This window comes from Heliconius melpomene, chromosome 15 (assembly GCF_056956725.1).
Source record: "Heliconius melpomene rosina isolate 202511_hmr_F chromosome 15, ASM5695672v1, whole genome shotgun sequence".
In the NCBI taxonomy this organism is placed as follows: Eukaryota; Metazoa; Arthropoda; class Insecta; order Lepidoptera; family Nymphalidae; genus Heliconius; species Heliconius melpomene.
The window spans coordinates 9,202,486-9,219,056 of NC_140403.1; the positions used below are offsets into that span (position 1 = coordinate 9,202,486).

A 16,571-nucleotide genomic window follows, 5' to 3' on the forward strand; every position below is an offset into this window, starting at 1 on the left:
TTGAACGCAGTAGGTAATCTCTGATGGTAGTACATAATAAAAAAATCGTGGTAGGTACAGTTTTGTAATAACAGCCAAATCTATGAATAAATTGCAAAACGTCTAAGCTTATTTAGTTTATGAAATTAATTTTATTTTTTACTTTTTAGTTTAAACTAATCATCGTGGCGTAGTGGCACAAGGGTGTGACTATAACGCGACGGTTGTGGATTCGATCCCCATTCGAGGAAGTGAAATATTTATTTACGTTTATATTTCCATTTCTTCGCTCTGGTGTTGAGGCAAAGCGCGGCGTTCAGAACTGCCACTCAACACACAATACCTCCAGAATTCGACAGGAAGTGGGGAACGGAGTGTCTTAACACTAGGCTACCTCTGCCTACCCTGCTGTGTTCGGGATACAGCGTGACGCTGCTTTATTTTTTTTATTTTTTTGATACTTCTATTCAAAAGAAACGATTTAACATCTATGATTCACACCCAGAATCGAATCCACAACCTCTCTCAAAACAAACAACCCAAAACAAACGAGACACTCACTAACAATATATCTTGGACATGTCAAGTTAGTATTGCACTCTATACGTAGTTAGTTTAAAAACTGGCCCCCATCCAATCCGCCGCGGTCCGCGAGTATTGCCAGCGTACGACGTAAATTTCTGTATATTGTTCTTTAAATGCCATTATATGCATTAAAACGTCCATACATCACATTTAGGACGCCATTGGCATAAAATTTACATATTAATTGGTATAAGCATTTTTTTTTGATAATTATTTTTTGCGTTCTACCCCCATACTCGTATAGTAACCGAAGATATAAACAGCGTGTATATGAAAATGCGATAGATTGCGGGTTCGATTCCCACTCGAGGAAATAAAATATTTAATATTTTCATTACTTCGCTCTGGTGTCGAGGCAAAGCGTGGCAATGAATTCCACCAATTAACACCCAAAGCCTCCAGAACACGGCGAAAAGAGGGAAATGGAGTGTTTTAACACTAGGCTCCCTCTGTCTATCCTGCTACATGCAGAGACTTTCTTGTCGGTCTGTATGTCTGTTTTTCAATATCATTTATACAATAGTATAACAAACTTAATTATGTACGAACACACGTGCACGTATTAATATATAATTAATCTCGAAAGCAAATTACTAGATATACTGATGTCTATTAGTGAGAAATGTATTGAGCCGTAAAAGAGGCCTCGGGGGTTGATGAATAAATGAATTGAATCGTATAGCCACAATAAGACCTCTGTGATAGAGGATGTTAAATGATGTAAGGTAATATGGTGATAGTAGGTATTAATTATTGTAGGAATCTAGCATTACGACTTGAAACACTTTTCTCTCCGTCCAGTTTTTGTTTTCTTGTTACCCTAGCGAGAAATGAGATATTTATTTAACTTTATATTTCTATTTCATCGCTCTGGTGCCGCAAATTGGGCGGAAAGTAGAAAAAAGGGTGTTTTAATACTAAGTTGTCTTTAATTTTATAGATTTAAAGACAACACCTCGCTTTATCAAAAAAGCTGCTCTACAGCAAGGTAGTAAGCTTATAGAATGTAATATCTAGACACTGTTCCCGACTTCCCATCCGAATGTCAGACATTGCGTTTTGAATGGCGAAACTCAACGCTGCACATTATCATACAATTTAAATTACTGTGTATAACTAATGTGGATCTAAAATATTTTAACAGAATTCCTGAACATTGAGTATAATATGTTTTACTCTAGCTGTGAGTTAGCAAGAAATACAGTAGGTAATATCGCCTAGGTTTGCTAAAACAATATATGGTGATGAATCCTCGTGTTAAAATTAATTCTCTGTGCTCATAATTTATATATTTTGTATATAAATAGACGGTTATTCCGATGCCTTTATACCATATTTAAATAATTGATGTTGTTTTTTTGTATATTTGGATGCGTTTTATGTTTATAAAATTTAACAAAATGCTTGAAATATTATTTATATTTTTAACCGACTTCTGTAAAAGGAGGAGGTTATCAATTCGAATGTATTTCATTGGACACGTGTTTCACGGTTTTTTAGAATTCACCCTCTAAACTGAAAATAACTTCATAAACATATTTAATAAATTATTAAATATTAATTAGTTATAGTTTAAGCGGGCGAAGCCATGACGGTCCACTAGTATTCTATAAAAACACACCACAATTGAATATTGAATAACCAAAAAAATGGCAGCCACGCAATAACTAAAATATCATTTTAAACAATAAAATATACTATTTTCATCTCAGAAACGTTTTTGTATACAAAAATATACGTTGAATTGTAATCCTTTTTCTCTTTTGTTAAAATATTCAATAGAATTGTTTTGTTTATTTTTCCTTTTTTTAAATATAGAGCTCAACGAAATGACAGGAAACGGACAAAAGGCAATTTTAAGAAATGAATTTGTGGTGTCTACTCCTGTAAAACCATTATAAAAAAATAAAAACGTTTAAATCAGCTTCACGCTGTATCCCGCACACAGGAGGGTAGGCAGAGGGAACCTAGTGTTACGACACTACGACACTAGAGTGAAGAAATAAAAATGTAAATTTAAATAAAAAAAACATTTCCTCGAGTGGGGTTCGAATCCACAACCAGTCGCGTCAACTGTCACACTTGTTGTTCCCTTGTACCTCGATTGGCCTCAAATATTTCATTTATAAATAATTCAATGAGACTAATATTCAATTCTCAAATCTAATATTAAATTGAAAACCAATAATTTGTTTAATATGCAAACAATCCTACACTTTTACTTGAATTGATTTAGGTGTTTGAATTTATTTAAGAAACTAATACTAAAACTGAAAGTTCCCAACTTCCTCACGAACAACGCTCGGGTCGTCACAGTCCGGTGAGTTTGGAATATTATAAATTTACATTAAAAACATTTTACTATTTGTATTTCAAGTTCAAATGTTATAAAATAGTACATAAAGTATTTTTTTAGCTTCATTCTGCATAAGAGAGACAGTGGGAACGTAGTGTTAAGACACTCAGTTCCCCAATTTCCACCGAATTTTCGAGACATTACGGGTTGAGTGGGTAATTTTTGCAAATATAAATTAAGATATTCTTATTGTAATTAATATTGTTTATTTTTGTGGCCATCGTGGCCATAGCACGGTCGTCGAAAAAAGCGTGATGCTACTTTTTTATCTTTTTCAAGTTGTGGCATTAAGCTCGGGCAAATTGAAAAAAAATATATTAAAAAACAGTACAAGGAAAATTAATTACAAACAGAATTAATATTTTTTTTGCATATTCAATTATAAATATCCTTTTTACTTGTTACTGTATGTAGCCTTTTTGTGAGTCAATGATAACGCTTACATAGTTGTGTGCTCAATATCATTAAATTAAAATTAATGAAATTATAGATAACATTATCGTAATAATATTTTTATAGTTTGCCTTAGTAAATACCGACTGTAGAATTTCACATATTACCATTATAATAATGATTTTTAGTAAAAAAATATGTTCACTTAAATAATATATTTATAACTTTTACTTTTCAATTAAATTAAAGTAAAAAAAAAAAAATACTTTTATAAGAAAATCATTAACTTACATAAATTATCTTACTACAAAAAAAATATTATATTTTTCAAGATATAATTAGAGAGTAGTCGTATCGTAAAAGCGCCGGTTATGGGTTTGATTTCCACTCAGAAGAATGAAATATTTCATATTTTCAAATAACGGGTAAAATCGCTGTCGAAAAAAAGATACTTCCGTTCCCCACTTTCTGATAAATTTTTGAGATATTGTGTATTGAGTGGGAGAACTCGAAGCCGATCTTCGCCTGGTTACCAGGACGAGGAAATGAATATATATAATATCCCACCACGTGGGAATCGAACTCACTGCTTTCATGTTTATAGTTGCACACCGTCGAGGGGTCTACGACGGCTTCACTTAAATAATGCGTGAAAATAACTAGAAACACATTTCTTCTGACTTCAGAACTTCTTGTGATTTATTAAGACGTGCTGTATACGTGAACGTATCACTGATGTAATAAATAACAAAATACCGCACCCTTACCAAGAATTCTGACGTTACAGTTAAAGGGTGTAGGGGTGGCTTTCCATTTGAAGGGGTTACTTTGCCTGTATAGATATTTACATAATATATATAAGAGATTTACTTAATATAGATATCTATAATACTTAATATATATTGCTATGTTATAGATATATTTGTAGTTTTTTTAAATATTTGCCTATTTATTAATATTAATAGTAGCTGAATGTGTAATGTTAAATCTTTGCTTGCTTTTTTTTTGTTTATGTGGGTTTTTCAGGAAAGCGTGGCGTTAACTTTCACCATCTACCACATAATGTCACTCATTTACTGAATTCCACTTAAAGTCCAACACATAGCAGGGTAGGCAGAAGGAACTTAGGAACCTAGTGCTAAGATACTCTGTTCCCCAGTAAGGCACCAACGTTCTCCACTTTCTGCGGAATTCACGAGTCTCTCGTCGGCTTCACTTACAATATAAGATTTATCAAAAAAAAAAAATCCGCCAAAGGTTTAAATTTAGTGGAACAAAATCTTTCCTTTCAAATCAGAAATCCTCCAAGAAATTATATAATTCCAGGCCTTTTACATTTAACGCGGAGATGATTAATCCGAATTGAGTATTATCGAAAATTACGTTTACTTAAGAAATTGTAACTGTGTCTAATGGCTGCCTTTTCTCTTTATTATTTCAATGTTATTATCGGCTTGTTAGGATTTAATCCTTTTATTGGGTAATTATGATTATTTGTTTATTTATTTTTTCAGCTTTACGCTGTATCCCGGTATAGTAGGGTAGACAGGGAAAATCTAATGTAAAGACAATTAGGTCCCCACGAACACCAGTTTTTCAAAACGTTGCTTGTCGAGTGAAAATCTAAGGCTCCGCTTTGTTTTTTACCAAATGGAAAAAATAAAAATAATTCATTAGAAAAACCCACTAACAATATTATTTCTTTATTGAGAATGGGAATAGTCTCATTGATACAACCTTGTAAAATGAATTTAAATTAATTAAATTATGAAATTAATTAAAGTTATAATTAATTAAATTATGAAAAGTCTTTTCTAAGCAAATGTGATAGATATACCAAAATATAAAAGATAGAAAACAATATAGAAACAAACAAGGTATATTTCTTTGAGCAATATTTCCTCCCAAGCAATATTTTTTGGAAAAATCCATTGTGGTGTAACGGTATAGTGTCGGACTATAAGCGCGATAGTTGTCAATTTGGTAGAATTCGTGTCCCACTTAGAAGAATTAAATATAATTGAATTGAATTAAATATAAATAAATACTTTTTCTTGCTTTGGGTACGAGCAACTCAGGAAGGTGGCTAGGATGGCTCAGGAAGCTGGCTATCTAGCTTTATGCGGGATAAACCATGAAATAAAGAAGTTGGACATTTCAATTAATATTGAATCTAGTTAGTTTAAGCATCTAGAGCTTTTGAACTCCAAGAGGCATGGGTTTAAACCATCAAAATATTAAACGAAAACTCAACAAAAAATATATTTCTGCAATATCTCCTAATAATAATACCATCCATTAAAAAGAGACTATTATCTCTTGCCTTTATTAATACTTATTTTAACTTTTCAAACAGCACCGAAGCCGTATCACATTCAATTACGAAAGAAGTGCTTCAGTAAAAAGAGGGCGAAATAAGGAATAATTTAATCTTGGCCTCTTGACATTTTGATCAAGCCGCAATGTCAACGTACTTATTACTTGGCTCTAGCAAATGAAAGTTTAAACAAAGGGAATGTTATGATGGAGTGGTTGAGAGGACATTTTTGTAAGGCACTATTTGGTTGGTGAATAAGTTGATTTGCCTCTTGTGGTCTTAATTAGTATATATTATGTTTTTTATTTGTGGCATTATTTCTATAAAAATGTGTTTATAGTGTGAATTTACAGTTGCTTGTAAGCCCGTTTTGCCTATGTCTCACTAAGTCGCTGTAATCTCGTATTTAGTTGGGTATGGAAAGACAGCATAGTCATTTAAGAAACATTTATATTTTCAAATAAAAAAATATAATAAGAACTGTAACCCAGGCAAATCCGGGATAAGTTACATCTTCTTCATCCTGGCATTAATCCCGGCTATTGCCAGGGTCTGCCTTCCTACACAACCTACTCCACTTTGCACGATCTTTTGCATCCTCGGTGGTTAGACCATTGGCTCTCATGTCCTGCATCACGACATCCAACCAGCGCTTCCTTGGGCGTCCGGGAGGTCGCACCCCAGAGACTGGTATAGCAAGGCACTTGCGTCCGACATAGTTCTTAGGCCGGCGCGTAACGTGGCCAAACCATCTCAAGCGACTCTCTTGGAGCTTATCCGCTACGTCACGGACCCCAAGACTACCTCGAATGAATGTGTTGCGTATGCGGTCAGACCGCGTTACGCCGCACATCCACCTCAGCATCTTCATTTCCGTGACGTGAAGCTCCTGAGTGTGCCGAGATAGTGCTGGCCAACATTCGCTGCCGTATAAAAGAACCGGTCGGACGATGCTCTTGTATATCAGCCCCTTGAGCTTGGGCGGTATTCTGCGGTCGCAGACCACACCAGTGACCTCCCGCCATTTGGCCCAGGCAGCGCTTATCCGGCCATGGACATCGTGATCGATGCCTCCAGACTCGTGCATATAAGGGATAAGTTACATGTCATATACAAAATAGGGGAAATAAGCCTTATAACTATAACAAAAGTATCATATCCATATCCATATTCTCGCACTTTAGAACAGAATTTGCAAACTTTTACACCCAAGAGGAATCCCTAACACGGAAAGATACTTCCTTATCAATATATGAGTAATAAATTCGACTCAAAGCTAAAATATTTTATCAGTGACTTAACTTTTAAAAGCTTTGACGTAGAATGAGGATCTAACTGCTATAAACAGAAAACAAGATGGATTTTATTTTAAAAAAATGTAAGTTAAGAAATTTAGACATAGACGTGAGTGGTAGCTGAAATATAAAATTATGATTATTATTAAGTAAATTATATAATAATAATTTGAAAATTTTAATTATCTAACCCTTACGGTTCATGAGATACAGTCTGGTGACAGACGGACGAACACCGGAGTATTAGTAATGGGATTCCGTTTTACCTTTTGGGTACTAAACCCTAATAATAGGAAAACCTGCAGTTTCAGCTTTCATGATAGATTTCAGTAGGAAATTCACTTTTGAGTCATGCATTATAGTGGGAACAATGGTTCCCGATATCTCCCATTGTTACAGTAAGCGAGATTGAGTCAAACCTTACTATACCCATATACGAGTATACCCTCGTATTCTCAGGCGTAGGCTTAATAAAATTAATTGTTTAGGCGTATGTATAATGAATAACAATTTATTATTATTCGTATAACATTGTTTTTTACCGCGTATATAATGAATCATAGAAATCGGTTCACCCAGTCAAATTTCTGAGCTCATAACCATAAAAAACAGACGAATTTATAACGTCCTCTTTTTATAGAAGTTGGTTAATAATATGATCAAAATACCTAGAAAACACAATGCAATATGCATCCTCCATACATCCACCTCAGGTTCTGTTGACGGGACATTTGTCGCTGTGAAGTGAACATCAATTCATATTGGAGTTGGTGAAGATCGAATTAATCGCTATAATAAATTGCGGTATGCCTGTCTGGAACAAAAGTTCCTGCTTTCTGTGTATAGCTTTCTATATATAATAGTTGGTAATATGTGATTGTATATCTCTGAGTGGGAATCGAACCTACTACGCCACGATATTATTTCTTTTCAGCTTCATGTTGCATTCTACACATAGCAGAGTAAGCAGAGGGAACCTAGTGTTAAGACACTCCGTATCCATTCCCAATTTTCCACAAAAATCTGGAGGCATTGCATGTTAAGTGGTGGAACTCTTTGTCTTGTTAGAAGAACGAGGAAATAAATATATAAAATTTTACATTTCTTCGAGTAAAAATCGAACCCATAATCTTGTGCTCCTAGGCTACGACTGGCCTCACAACCTTACTTAATATTAAGAAATATAGAAAATAATTTTAATTCTGAAATTTAATCTTTCTTTAGTTTTATGGATGTCTTTCAATTATAATGATAATTGGTATTTATCTTTTGTTCGCGACAACCGACGCGCATCATCGGCTGTGAACTCGTCACAACATGTTAGAGACTGTTTAGTTTGGCAAAAAGTGACGTCATACCACTCTCGTAATTTTGAATGTTATTATTAGTGTCTTTTCTAAATTAATAGTGTTTTTTCCTTTGTAAATAAGTAATTACATTAAATAATAAATATAAATAGATTTGGGTTCCGTTTTAGATAATAATTTTCGACTTTATATCTTATTTGTATAGTTGTACTATGATTTGCCGCATTAATCGCTTTTTATATAATAGTAACTTCCGTATAGTAAATTTTATTATTAATTATTGTTTGTCATAGTTTTCTGTAACAAAATAACAGATTTGTATATTCCTAATGTGTGTAATTAATTTTAGAGAGAATTTTCATTGTAAAAACTCATGTAAAATTCGTCATCGTAACAGCATTTTTCGTAATTTAATAATAGATAATACTTAAATAGTATAATGTTTTATACATAGATAGATAGATATTTTTATGTTCTTTAATATGTATAAATTGTAAAAACATCCGATTTTTAGTTATTAAAATATAAATGTAAATGTGTGATAATCATAGTAAAAATATTGTTGTAAATAAAGATAAAACGGCTCGGTGGCTCGCGGCTCTCGTTACCGTTTAGCTCCGCGCAACGGAGGTGCGCGTCGGGCGAGACAGAGACAGTCGGCAATCAACGGTGAGCACAACAGGAAGAAGATAGAATCGGAACAAGACACGAATAGAGCCGACAGTCACCGACCGTTATACAGTGATCAACATCTTGTTTCAATATCCTGTTTCAACATCCTGTTTCAGTATCTTGTTTCAATGTATAGCAAGAACGTCTCGCAAGAACGTCTCACAAGAAGGACTCACAAGAACGTCTCACAAGAAGGACTCACAAGAACGTCTCACAAGAACGTCTCACAAGAACGACTCACAAGAACGTCTCACAAGAAGGACTCCCAAGAACGTCTCACAAGAACGTCTCACAAGAACGTCTCACAAGAACGTCTCACAAGAACGACTCACAAGAACGTCTCACAAGAACGACTCACAAGAACGTCTTGGGGTCTCAGCATACTCCGTGTTCCCATGATCTGGAACCTATAGTGTGCAGGGCGTCAGCGGCTCATTCACTTGAGTTCCGCCCGTCCGGTACATCGTGCTGGTCCTTCGAGCTGGATCTGGGGACTCCTCACCGAAGCTGAAGCATCATCCGTCATCGTGCAAGTTATCGCAGTGCTCCGTCGCGCAAGTGCTCCGTCGCGCAGTACTCTATCGCGCAGTGTTTTCCGTCGCGCTCGCAAACGCATTCGCCGTCGCGTTTCGCATCCGTATCGACTGTCGCGCTCGCAACTGCGCTGACGTCACATATCCCGTCACGTCGTGAGTGTTTTGTGCATCCGCCTTCGTGAGTCTTCGTAAGTGCTCCATCGCGTAGTGCTCTCCGTCGCGCCGTGCTCCATCGCGCAGTATATTCCGTATTGACTGTCGCGCTCGCAACTGTGCTGAAGTCGCCTTACTCGCCTGTAGTCTTCGTGAGTGTTCGTGCATCAGCCTCTGACATCCGCCTTTCGAGTGTTATCGTGAGTCTTCGTGAGTGTTCGTGCATCAGCCTCTGACATCCGCCTTCGAGTGTTATCGTGAGTGTTCGAGAACCTTCGTGCATCCGCCTTCGAGTATTATCGTACTACATCGCGCAGTGCTCTCCGTCGCGCAGTGTTCTCCGTCACATAGCGCTCTCCGCTGCGCTCTCCGCCGCCTCCGTTGGCGTCCGCATTGACTGTCGTGCTCGCTACTGCGCTGACATCTATCGCGCCGTAAGTCACGTCGTGAGTGTTCGTGCATCCGCCTTCGAGTATTATCGTAAGTCTTCGTGAGTGTTCGTGCATCATCCTCCGACATCCGCCTTCGTGTGTCGTCGTTCGTCTCCGAGAATCTTCGTGCTTCCGCCTTCGAGTGTCGTCGTTCGTCTCCGAGAATCTTCGTGCATCCGCCTTCGAGTATTATCGTTTCGTCTTGGTGAGTTTTACCAATTATCGTAGGTTTTTACTAAGATGCCTATCACAAGATCAAGAGGTCGATCCGAGGGATTGAGATATGAAGCCGACCCTTCATCTAGTCACACAGAGGTGACACACCCGCCTACGAATACACAAGAGGATTCCGAAATAGAAAAGAACTTAATAGTACCAAGTGACGAAAAGGAAGACTCAAGAATTATTTCAATTAACAAGGAGGAACAATTTGAAGGCACACAAATAAAGTCGACAACTTCGAAACGTGCAAACTCGAAGAAGTCTACGAAATCCAGACGTAGAGCAAGAAATGCTCGTGAAGAAATACTTCGCATCAAGCTTGAACTCGCGCAAATAGCTCTGGAAGATGCTGAATCAGATAGTTCAGAATCCCAGGAAGATAATATATCGAAAACCGACTACGTTAGCTCCTGGATTGAAGATAATGCACAAATCGTACAAAAATCACTTACACCATGTGCAGATGTTCCGAGGCAACCACATCCAGTGCCGTCATGCTATAGAATGCCTCAACATCCGAATATCGGCAACAATTCCGAAAATCAACAAGCAATACAGAGAGATTCAACAAAGGAAATAGAGGAGCTAAAAAAGGAAATAGAAAATTTGAAGAAAAGATGCGAAAAAGCCGAAACCGCTCCTACATCGTTGTGTATGAAAACAGAGGTACCTAAACCTACAATGTTACCTCCATCATCGTCATACAATTTTCCCGTCGCGTCCAAAGTCATCATGGATCTTCCTACATATAGTGGAGTGTTAAATGAATGGCTATCATACAGGGCCATATATGAAAACACTAAGGGATACTTCAATGAAGTTGAAAATACAGCCAGAATTCGAAGAAGCCTAACTGGAAAAGCATTGGAAGTCGTCGACACACAACTCATAGCTCATTCAAAACCGGATGCCATCATAGAAGAGCTTGAAATGAATTTCGGTCGTCCAGATGCAATCGCATATAGTGAATATGACAAGCTTCGATCTCTACCTCGTTGTGCTGACAATCCAAAGGAGATACATGCATTCGCCAGTAAGGTAAGAAGCAGTGTCAATCTGTTTCGCGCCCTCGATTTACACAACTTTATCACTGCGCCAGATATAACGAGGGCCCTTCGTGAAAAGCTACCATCGTCGTTATGTACCAGGTGGTACGAGGAACAAGCATCTATATTCAAACCAGACCTGACGCACTTCAGCGAGTTTCTCACCAAACAAGCAGCATGTCGCACACCTTATTCAACAGAGATCCCGCACTCAGAGCCTACTCGTCGTGTGATACATAGAACGCACAATACTACCGAAGAAAGGAAAACTAATAGATTTCATGGAATGGTGAAAAGTACGTGCAAAATTTGTAACAAAGAAGGTCATCACAGTATTAGCTGCAAGAAATTTCAAGATGCCAACTCAGATAAAAGATGGGAACTCGCCAAAGAACACCGACTGTGCTTCAGATGCCTGCGGTTCCGACAATCAGGACATTCCTGTAAACCACAGAAGTGCAATATTAAGGGATGCATCGGTACTCATCATCGATTACTACACTATGATAAAAAGGAGAAATCAGAAATTCGAAATCAACAAGAAGAAAAGGAAACCGTGGCCAACGCATGGGTACCGTCAAAGGCGCATGCTTATCTTAAAATCATACCAGTCAGAGTTCATGGACCGGCGGGAGAAACCTCCGCATACGCTCTATTAGACGACGGATCAACTGTATCTCTCATAGATGAAGCTTTGGCAAAGGAAGTCGGTGCTGAGGGACGGCTGGATCCTTTAAAGATGGAAGCAATCGGGGATATAGTTATTGAAACGCCGGGATCAAGGCGTGTTACCGTGACACTTGCTAATTCACAGAAAAAGAAGATTAGCTTTACAGCTCGTACCGTTCCGCATCTTAATCTTTCCCCGCAAACAATTCGTGAAGAAGACTTAGCTGCCTGCGATCATCTAATAGATTTGAAGAACCAGCTCACCTACGACTCAGCCACGCCTAAAATTCTAATTGGTCAAGACAATTGGAATTTACTACTCGCCGAAGATGTCCGTATAGGACCGAAGAACCAACCAATCGCTTCACTCACGTCGCTCGGGTGGGTGCTACATGGTGCGCACAATAGGACATTGGGTCAGAAAATCCATTTCGTCAATCAAGTTACTGCTATTGAAGATAGAATGGATGAACAACTGAGAGATTACTTTGCCTTGGAATCTCTTATCATTAATCCGCGTCGGCCAGACTCTAATCCAGAAATAAAGGCTGAAAACATTTTGAAGAAACACACACACCGTTTACAAGATGGGCATGTTGAAACCACACTTTTATGGAAATCAGAGAACAGCATCATGGTTAATAATTATGAGTCGGCGCTGAAGAGGCTCATATCAATAGAGAGAAAAATTGATCGTGATCCTGAACTGAAAAGGAGATACACCGAACAAATGGAATCACTCGTCCAGAAGGGCTACGCTGAGGTGGCACCTAAAAGTATCTCTCCAGGCAGAACATGGTACCTGCCACACTTCGACGTGCAAAACCCGGCTAAACCAGAGAAGCTTCGCATTGTTCACGACGCCGCTGCTAAAACCAAAGGTATGTCACTAAACGATTTCCTCTTGACTGGACCAGACCTTCTTCAATCGCTTCCTGGAGTCATGATGAGATTTCGCCGTCATGCTTTCGCTGTATCAGCCGACATAGCCGAAATGTTTATGCAAGTCAAAGTAAGACCTCAAGATAGGGATGCCCTTCGCTACCTGTGGAGAGGACACCGGCGGGAGGGAACTCCTGAAGAATATCGCATGACGTCGCTTATATTTGGAGCTGCGAGTTCACCATGCACCGCGATATTCGCTAAAGATTGGAACGCAAAAAGGTACATCGACACGCATCCAGAAGCAGTGGAAGCTATCATCCACAACCACTATATGGATGACTACCTAGACAGTTTCCGAAGTATAGAAGAAGCTATAGAAACTTCCAAAAAGGTCCAACATATCCACGGAGAAGCTTGTTTCAAACTCTGCAAGTGGGTTTCAAATATCCCGAAAATAATAAATGAACTTGAAAAACAATCAAATATGACAGAAACTATTAACCTGGGTACCAAAGAAGAAAAGATTTTGGGTTTAATGTGGAGACCGTCAACCGATGAATTACGATTCAATTTAAAACTAGCAAGATTACCGCCCAGTTTATTAAAGAAAACAGCTCCTACGAAGAGAGAAGCTCTGAAGATAGTTATGTCACTCTATGACCCACTTGGTTTCGCTTCACCCGTTACTATTCGTGCTAAACAAATTCTTCAAGAATCTTGGCGAAGAATTATAGATTGGGATCAACATCTGGATGAAGATCTTTCCAAGCAGTGGGCAGAATGGATGCTACACCTTCAGAAATTGAAAAATGTGAGCTTACCTCGATGCTACTCTGGTTATAGTGATGCCACATCTGTACAACTACATATATTCAGCGACGCCAGTGAAACAGCCTACGCAGCAGCTGCCTACTGGAGGGTGGTTGCTCCGGATGGAAAAGTCCAAGTCAACATGATCATGGCTAAAGCGAAAGTAGCCCCGCTCAAGGTTATGTCAATTCCTCGTTTAGAACTACAAGCAGCCGTCATGGGAGTTCGCATAGCAGAAGCTGTCATAAAAGAACATCGTATTGCGCCGGAATGCAAAATCTTTTGGACAGACAGTAAGACAGTTCTGACGTGGATAAGAAATGGAGCCAGGTCTTATAAGCCATTTGTCGCACATAGACTAGCAGCCATTGAAGAATATACCAAAGTTGAAGAATGGCGTTGGGTACCTTCTAAGCTCAATGTCGCCGATATAGCCACCAGAGAAGTACCATCTGATTTTGGAGCTGATCATGAATGGTATCACGGGCCTGCCTTCTTGAAAGAAAATCCGAGTACCTGGCCTATCGAAAAACCGGTCGTGTCAAATAATACTGGTGAAGAACATACTTTTACCGTTAAAGAACTCCAGCTGAAGACAAAATTACGTGAAGCAATTCCTGATCCACAACGCTTCTCAAAATGGGAGCGACTACTTCGTGCCACAGCTAGAGTCTTGCAATTTTTAGATATTTGCAGAAATAAAAAAGAGAAGATCTTTTATAAGCGAACACGTAGAAATATGGAATCAGATCCTACGTGGAACAAACGAAGAGAAACATTGCAAAAGAAATCTACTACTCTACATAGCAAGAAATCTATGGATTCCAACAATTTTCTGATATTGGATTCGAAGTACATTACAAAAGCAGAAAATCTTCTCATCCGAACATCTCAAGAAGAATCTTTCAATGAAGATATCACAGACTTAAGATACAACAGGACTATTGCCAAACAAAGTCGCCTTCATTCATTACCCGTAGAACTCCGAGATGACATTGTCGTTCTTCGCAGCCGTATAGCCGCCGCCGAGGGAATAAAAGACGAAACAAAGAAACCACAAGTCTTAGATGGAGATAACTACATCACACAGTTATATATTGATTGGACCCACCGTTGTCTTCACCACAGCAGCACCGAAATAATAGTAAATGAAGTACGTCAACATTTTTGGGTAATTCGTCTTCGTCCCACCGTGAAAAGGATAGTTCATCAGTGCCTCAAGTGTCGTATTCGCAAGGCACAACCCCCACAGCCTTCTACGGGTGATCATCCTAAATCCCGTCTCGCTCATCATCGAAGACCATTTACATACACCGGCTTAGATTATTTTGGCCCTCTCACAGTAGTCGTCGGCAGACAACACGTGAAACGTTACGTCGCACTCTTCACGTGTCTTACCACTAGAGCAGTTCACCTGGAAATCGCCGCCAGCCTAAGCGCAGACTCTGCCATACTTGCATTGCGAAGATTCGCTGCACGTCGAGGATGTCCTTCCGAAATTTACTCAGATAATGGTACAAACATGCATGGAGCAGACAAAGAACTTCGAGAAGCATTCAAAGAAGAAGCCAGTCGTCGAGGCATCGCATGGCGTTTCATAACACCATCTGCACCATTCATGGGAGGCGCATGGGAACGTCTTGTTCGCTGCGTGAAAACAGCTCTATACACTATTCTTCGTGAGAGATACCCCCGAGAAGAAATTTTGGCTACATTACTCTGCGAAGTAGAATATACTGTGAATAGTCGTCCCCTCACACATGTTTCTGTAAACAATGACGACGAAGAATCTATAACACCCAATCACTTTTTACTTGGGGGTTCAGCTCGTCTACCTGTACCTGGCACATTTAGTGAGGACGACATCGATAGCAAAAAGCAGTGGAGACGCTCACAGATATTAGCGGACATGTTTTGGAGACGCTGGGTTCGCGAATATCTCCCTGAACTTCAACACCGGCGGGAGCCTCATGGTCGAGGCCCTACTTATGAAATAGGTGACCCGGTACTTATAGCCGACTCACAACTTCCAAGAAATACGTGGCCAAGAGGACGCATAGAAAAAGTATATCCAGGTGCAGATGGACAAGTGCGAATAGTTGAAGTACGCACTAAGGGTGGTCTTCTGAAAAGGCCAACCAAAAAACTCGTTCCGCTTCCAAAGTAAGAAGACGTCGTCGCTCACCGCGGGAAAGATGCAGCATCACATCGAGACCTGATTCTGCACGGCGGGAGAAATGTTCGCGACAACCGACGCGCATCATCGGCTGTGAACTCGTCACAACATGTTAGAGACTGTTTAGTTTGGCAAAAAGTGACGTCATACCACTCTCGTAATTTTGAATGTTATTATTAGTGTCTTTTCTAAATTAATAGTGTTTTTTCCTTTGTAAATAAGTAATTACATTAAATAATAAATATAAATAGATTTGGGTTCCGTTTTAGATAATAATTTTCGACTTTATATCTTATTTGTATAGTTGTACTATGATTTGCCGCATTAATCGCTTTTTATATAATAGTAACTTCCGTATAGTAAATTTTATTATTAATTATTGTTTGTCATAGTTTTCTGTAACAAAATAACAGATTTGTATATTCCTAATGTGTGTAATTAATTTTAGAGAGAATTTTCATTGTAAAAACTCATGTAAAATTCGTCATCGTAACAGCATTTTTCGTAATTTAATAATAGATAATACTTAAATAGTATAATGTTTTATACATAGATAGATAGATATTTTTATGTTCTTTTAATATGTATAAATTGTAAAAACATCCGATTTTTAGTTATTAAAATATAAATGTAAATGTGTGATAATCATAGTAAAAATATTGTTGTAAATAAAGATAAAACGGCTCGGTGGCTCGCGGCTCTCGTTACCGTTTAGCTCCGCGCAACGGAGGTGCGCGTC

The 16,571-nt window shown here is 38.4% G+C and overlaps 1 protein-coding gene across 1 annotated transcript; it reads left to right on the forward strand.

Annotated features, from left to right (window-relative positions):
* Positions 1–10,264: 10,264 nt before the first annotated feature.
* LOC146531648 (uncharacterized) lies at positions 10,265–15,823 on the forward strand. Its single transcript, XM_085198579.1, has one exon. It carries the CDS (start codon positions 10,265–10,267, stop codon positions 15,821–15,823), a length of 5,559 nt encoding a protein of 1,852 aa, XP_085054705.1.
* Positions 15,824–16,571: the final 748 nt, after the last annotated feature.

Excerpts from the sequence above, each read along its gene's own strand:
- LOC146531648 (XM_085198579.1), top strand. The coding sequence starts at position 10,265 with ATGCCTATCACAAGATCAAGAGGTCGATCCGAGGGATTGAGATATGAA.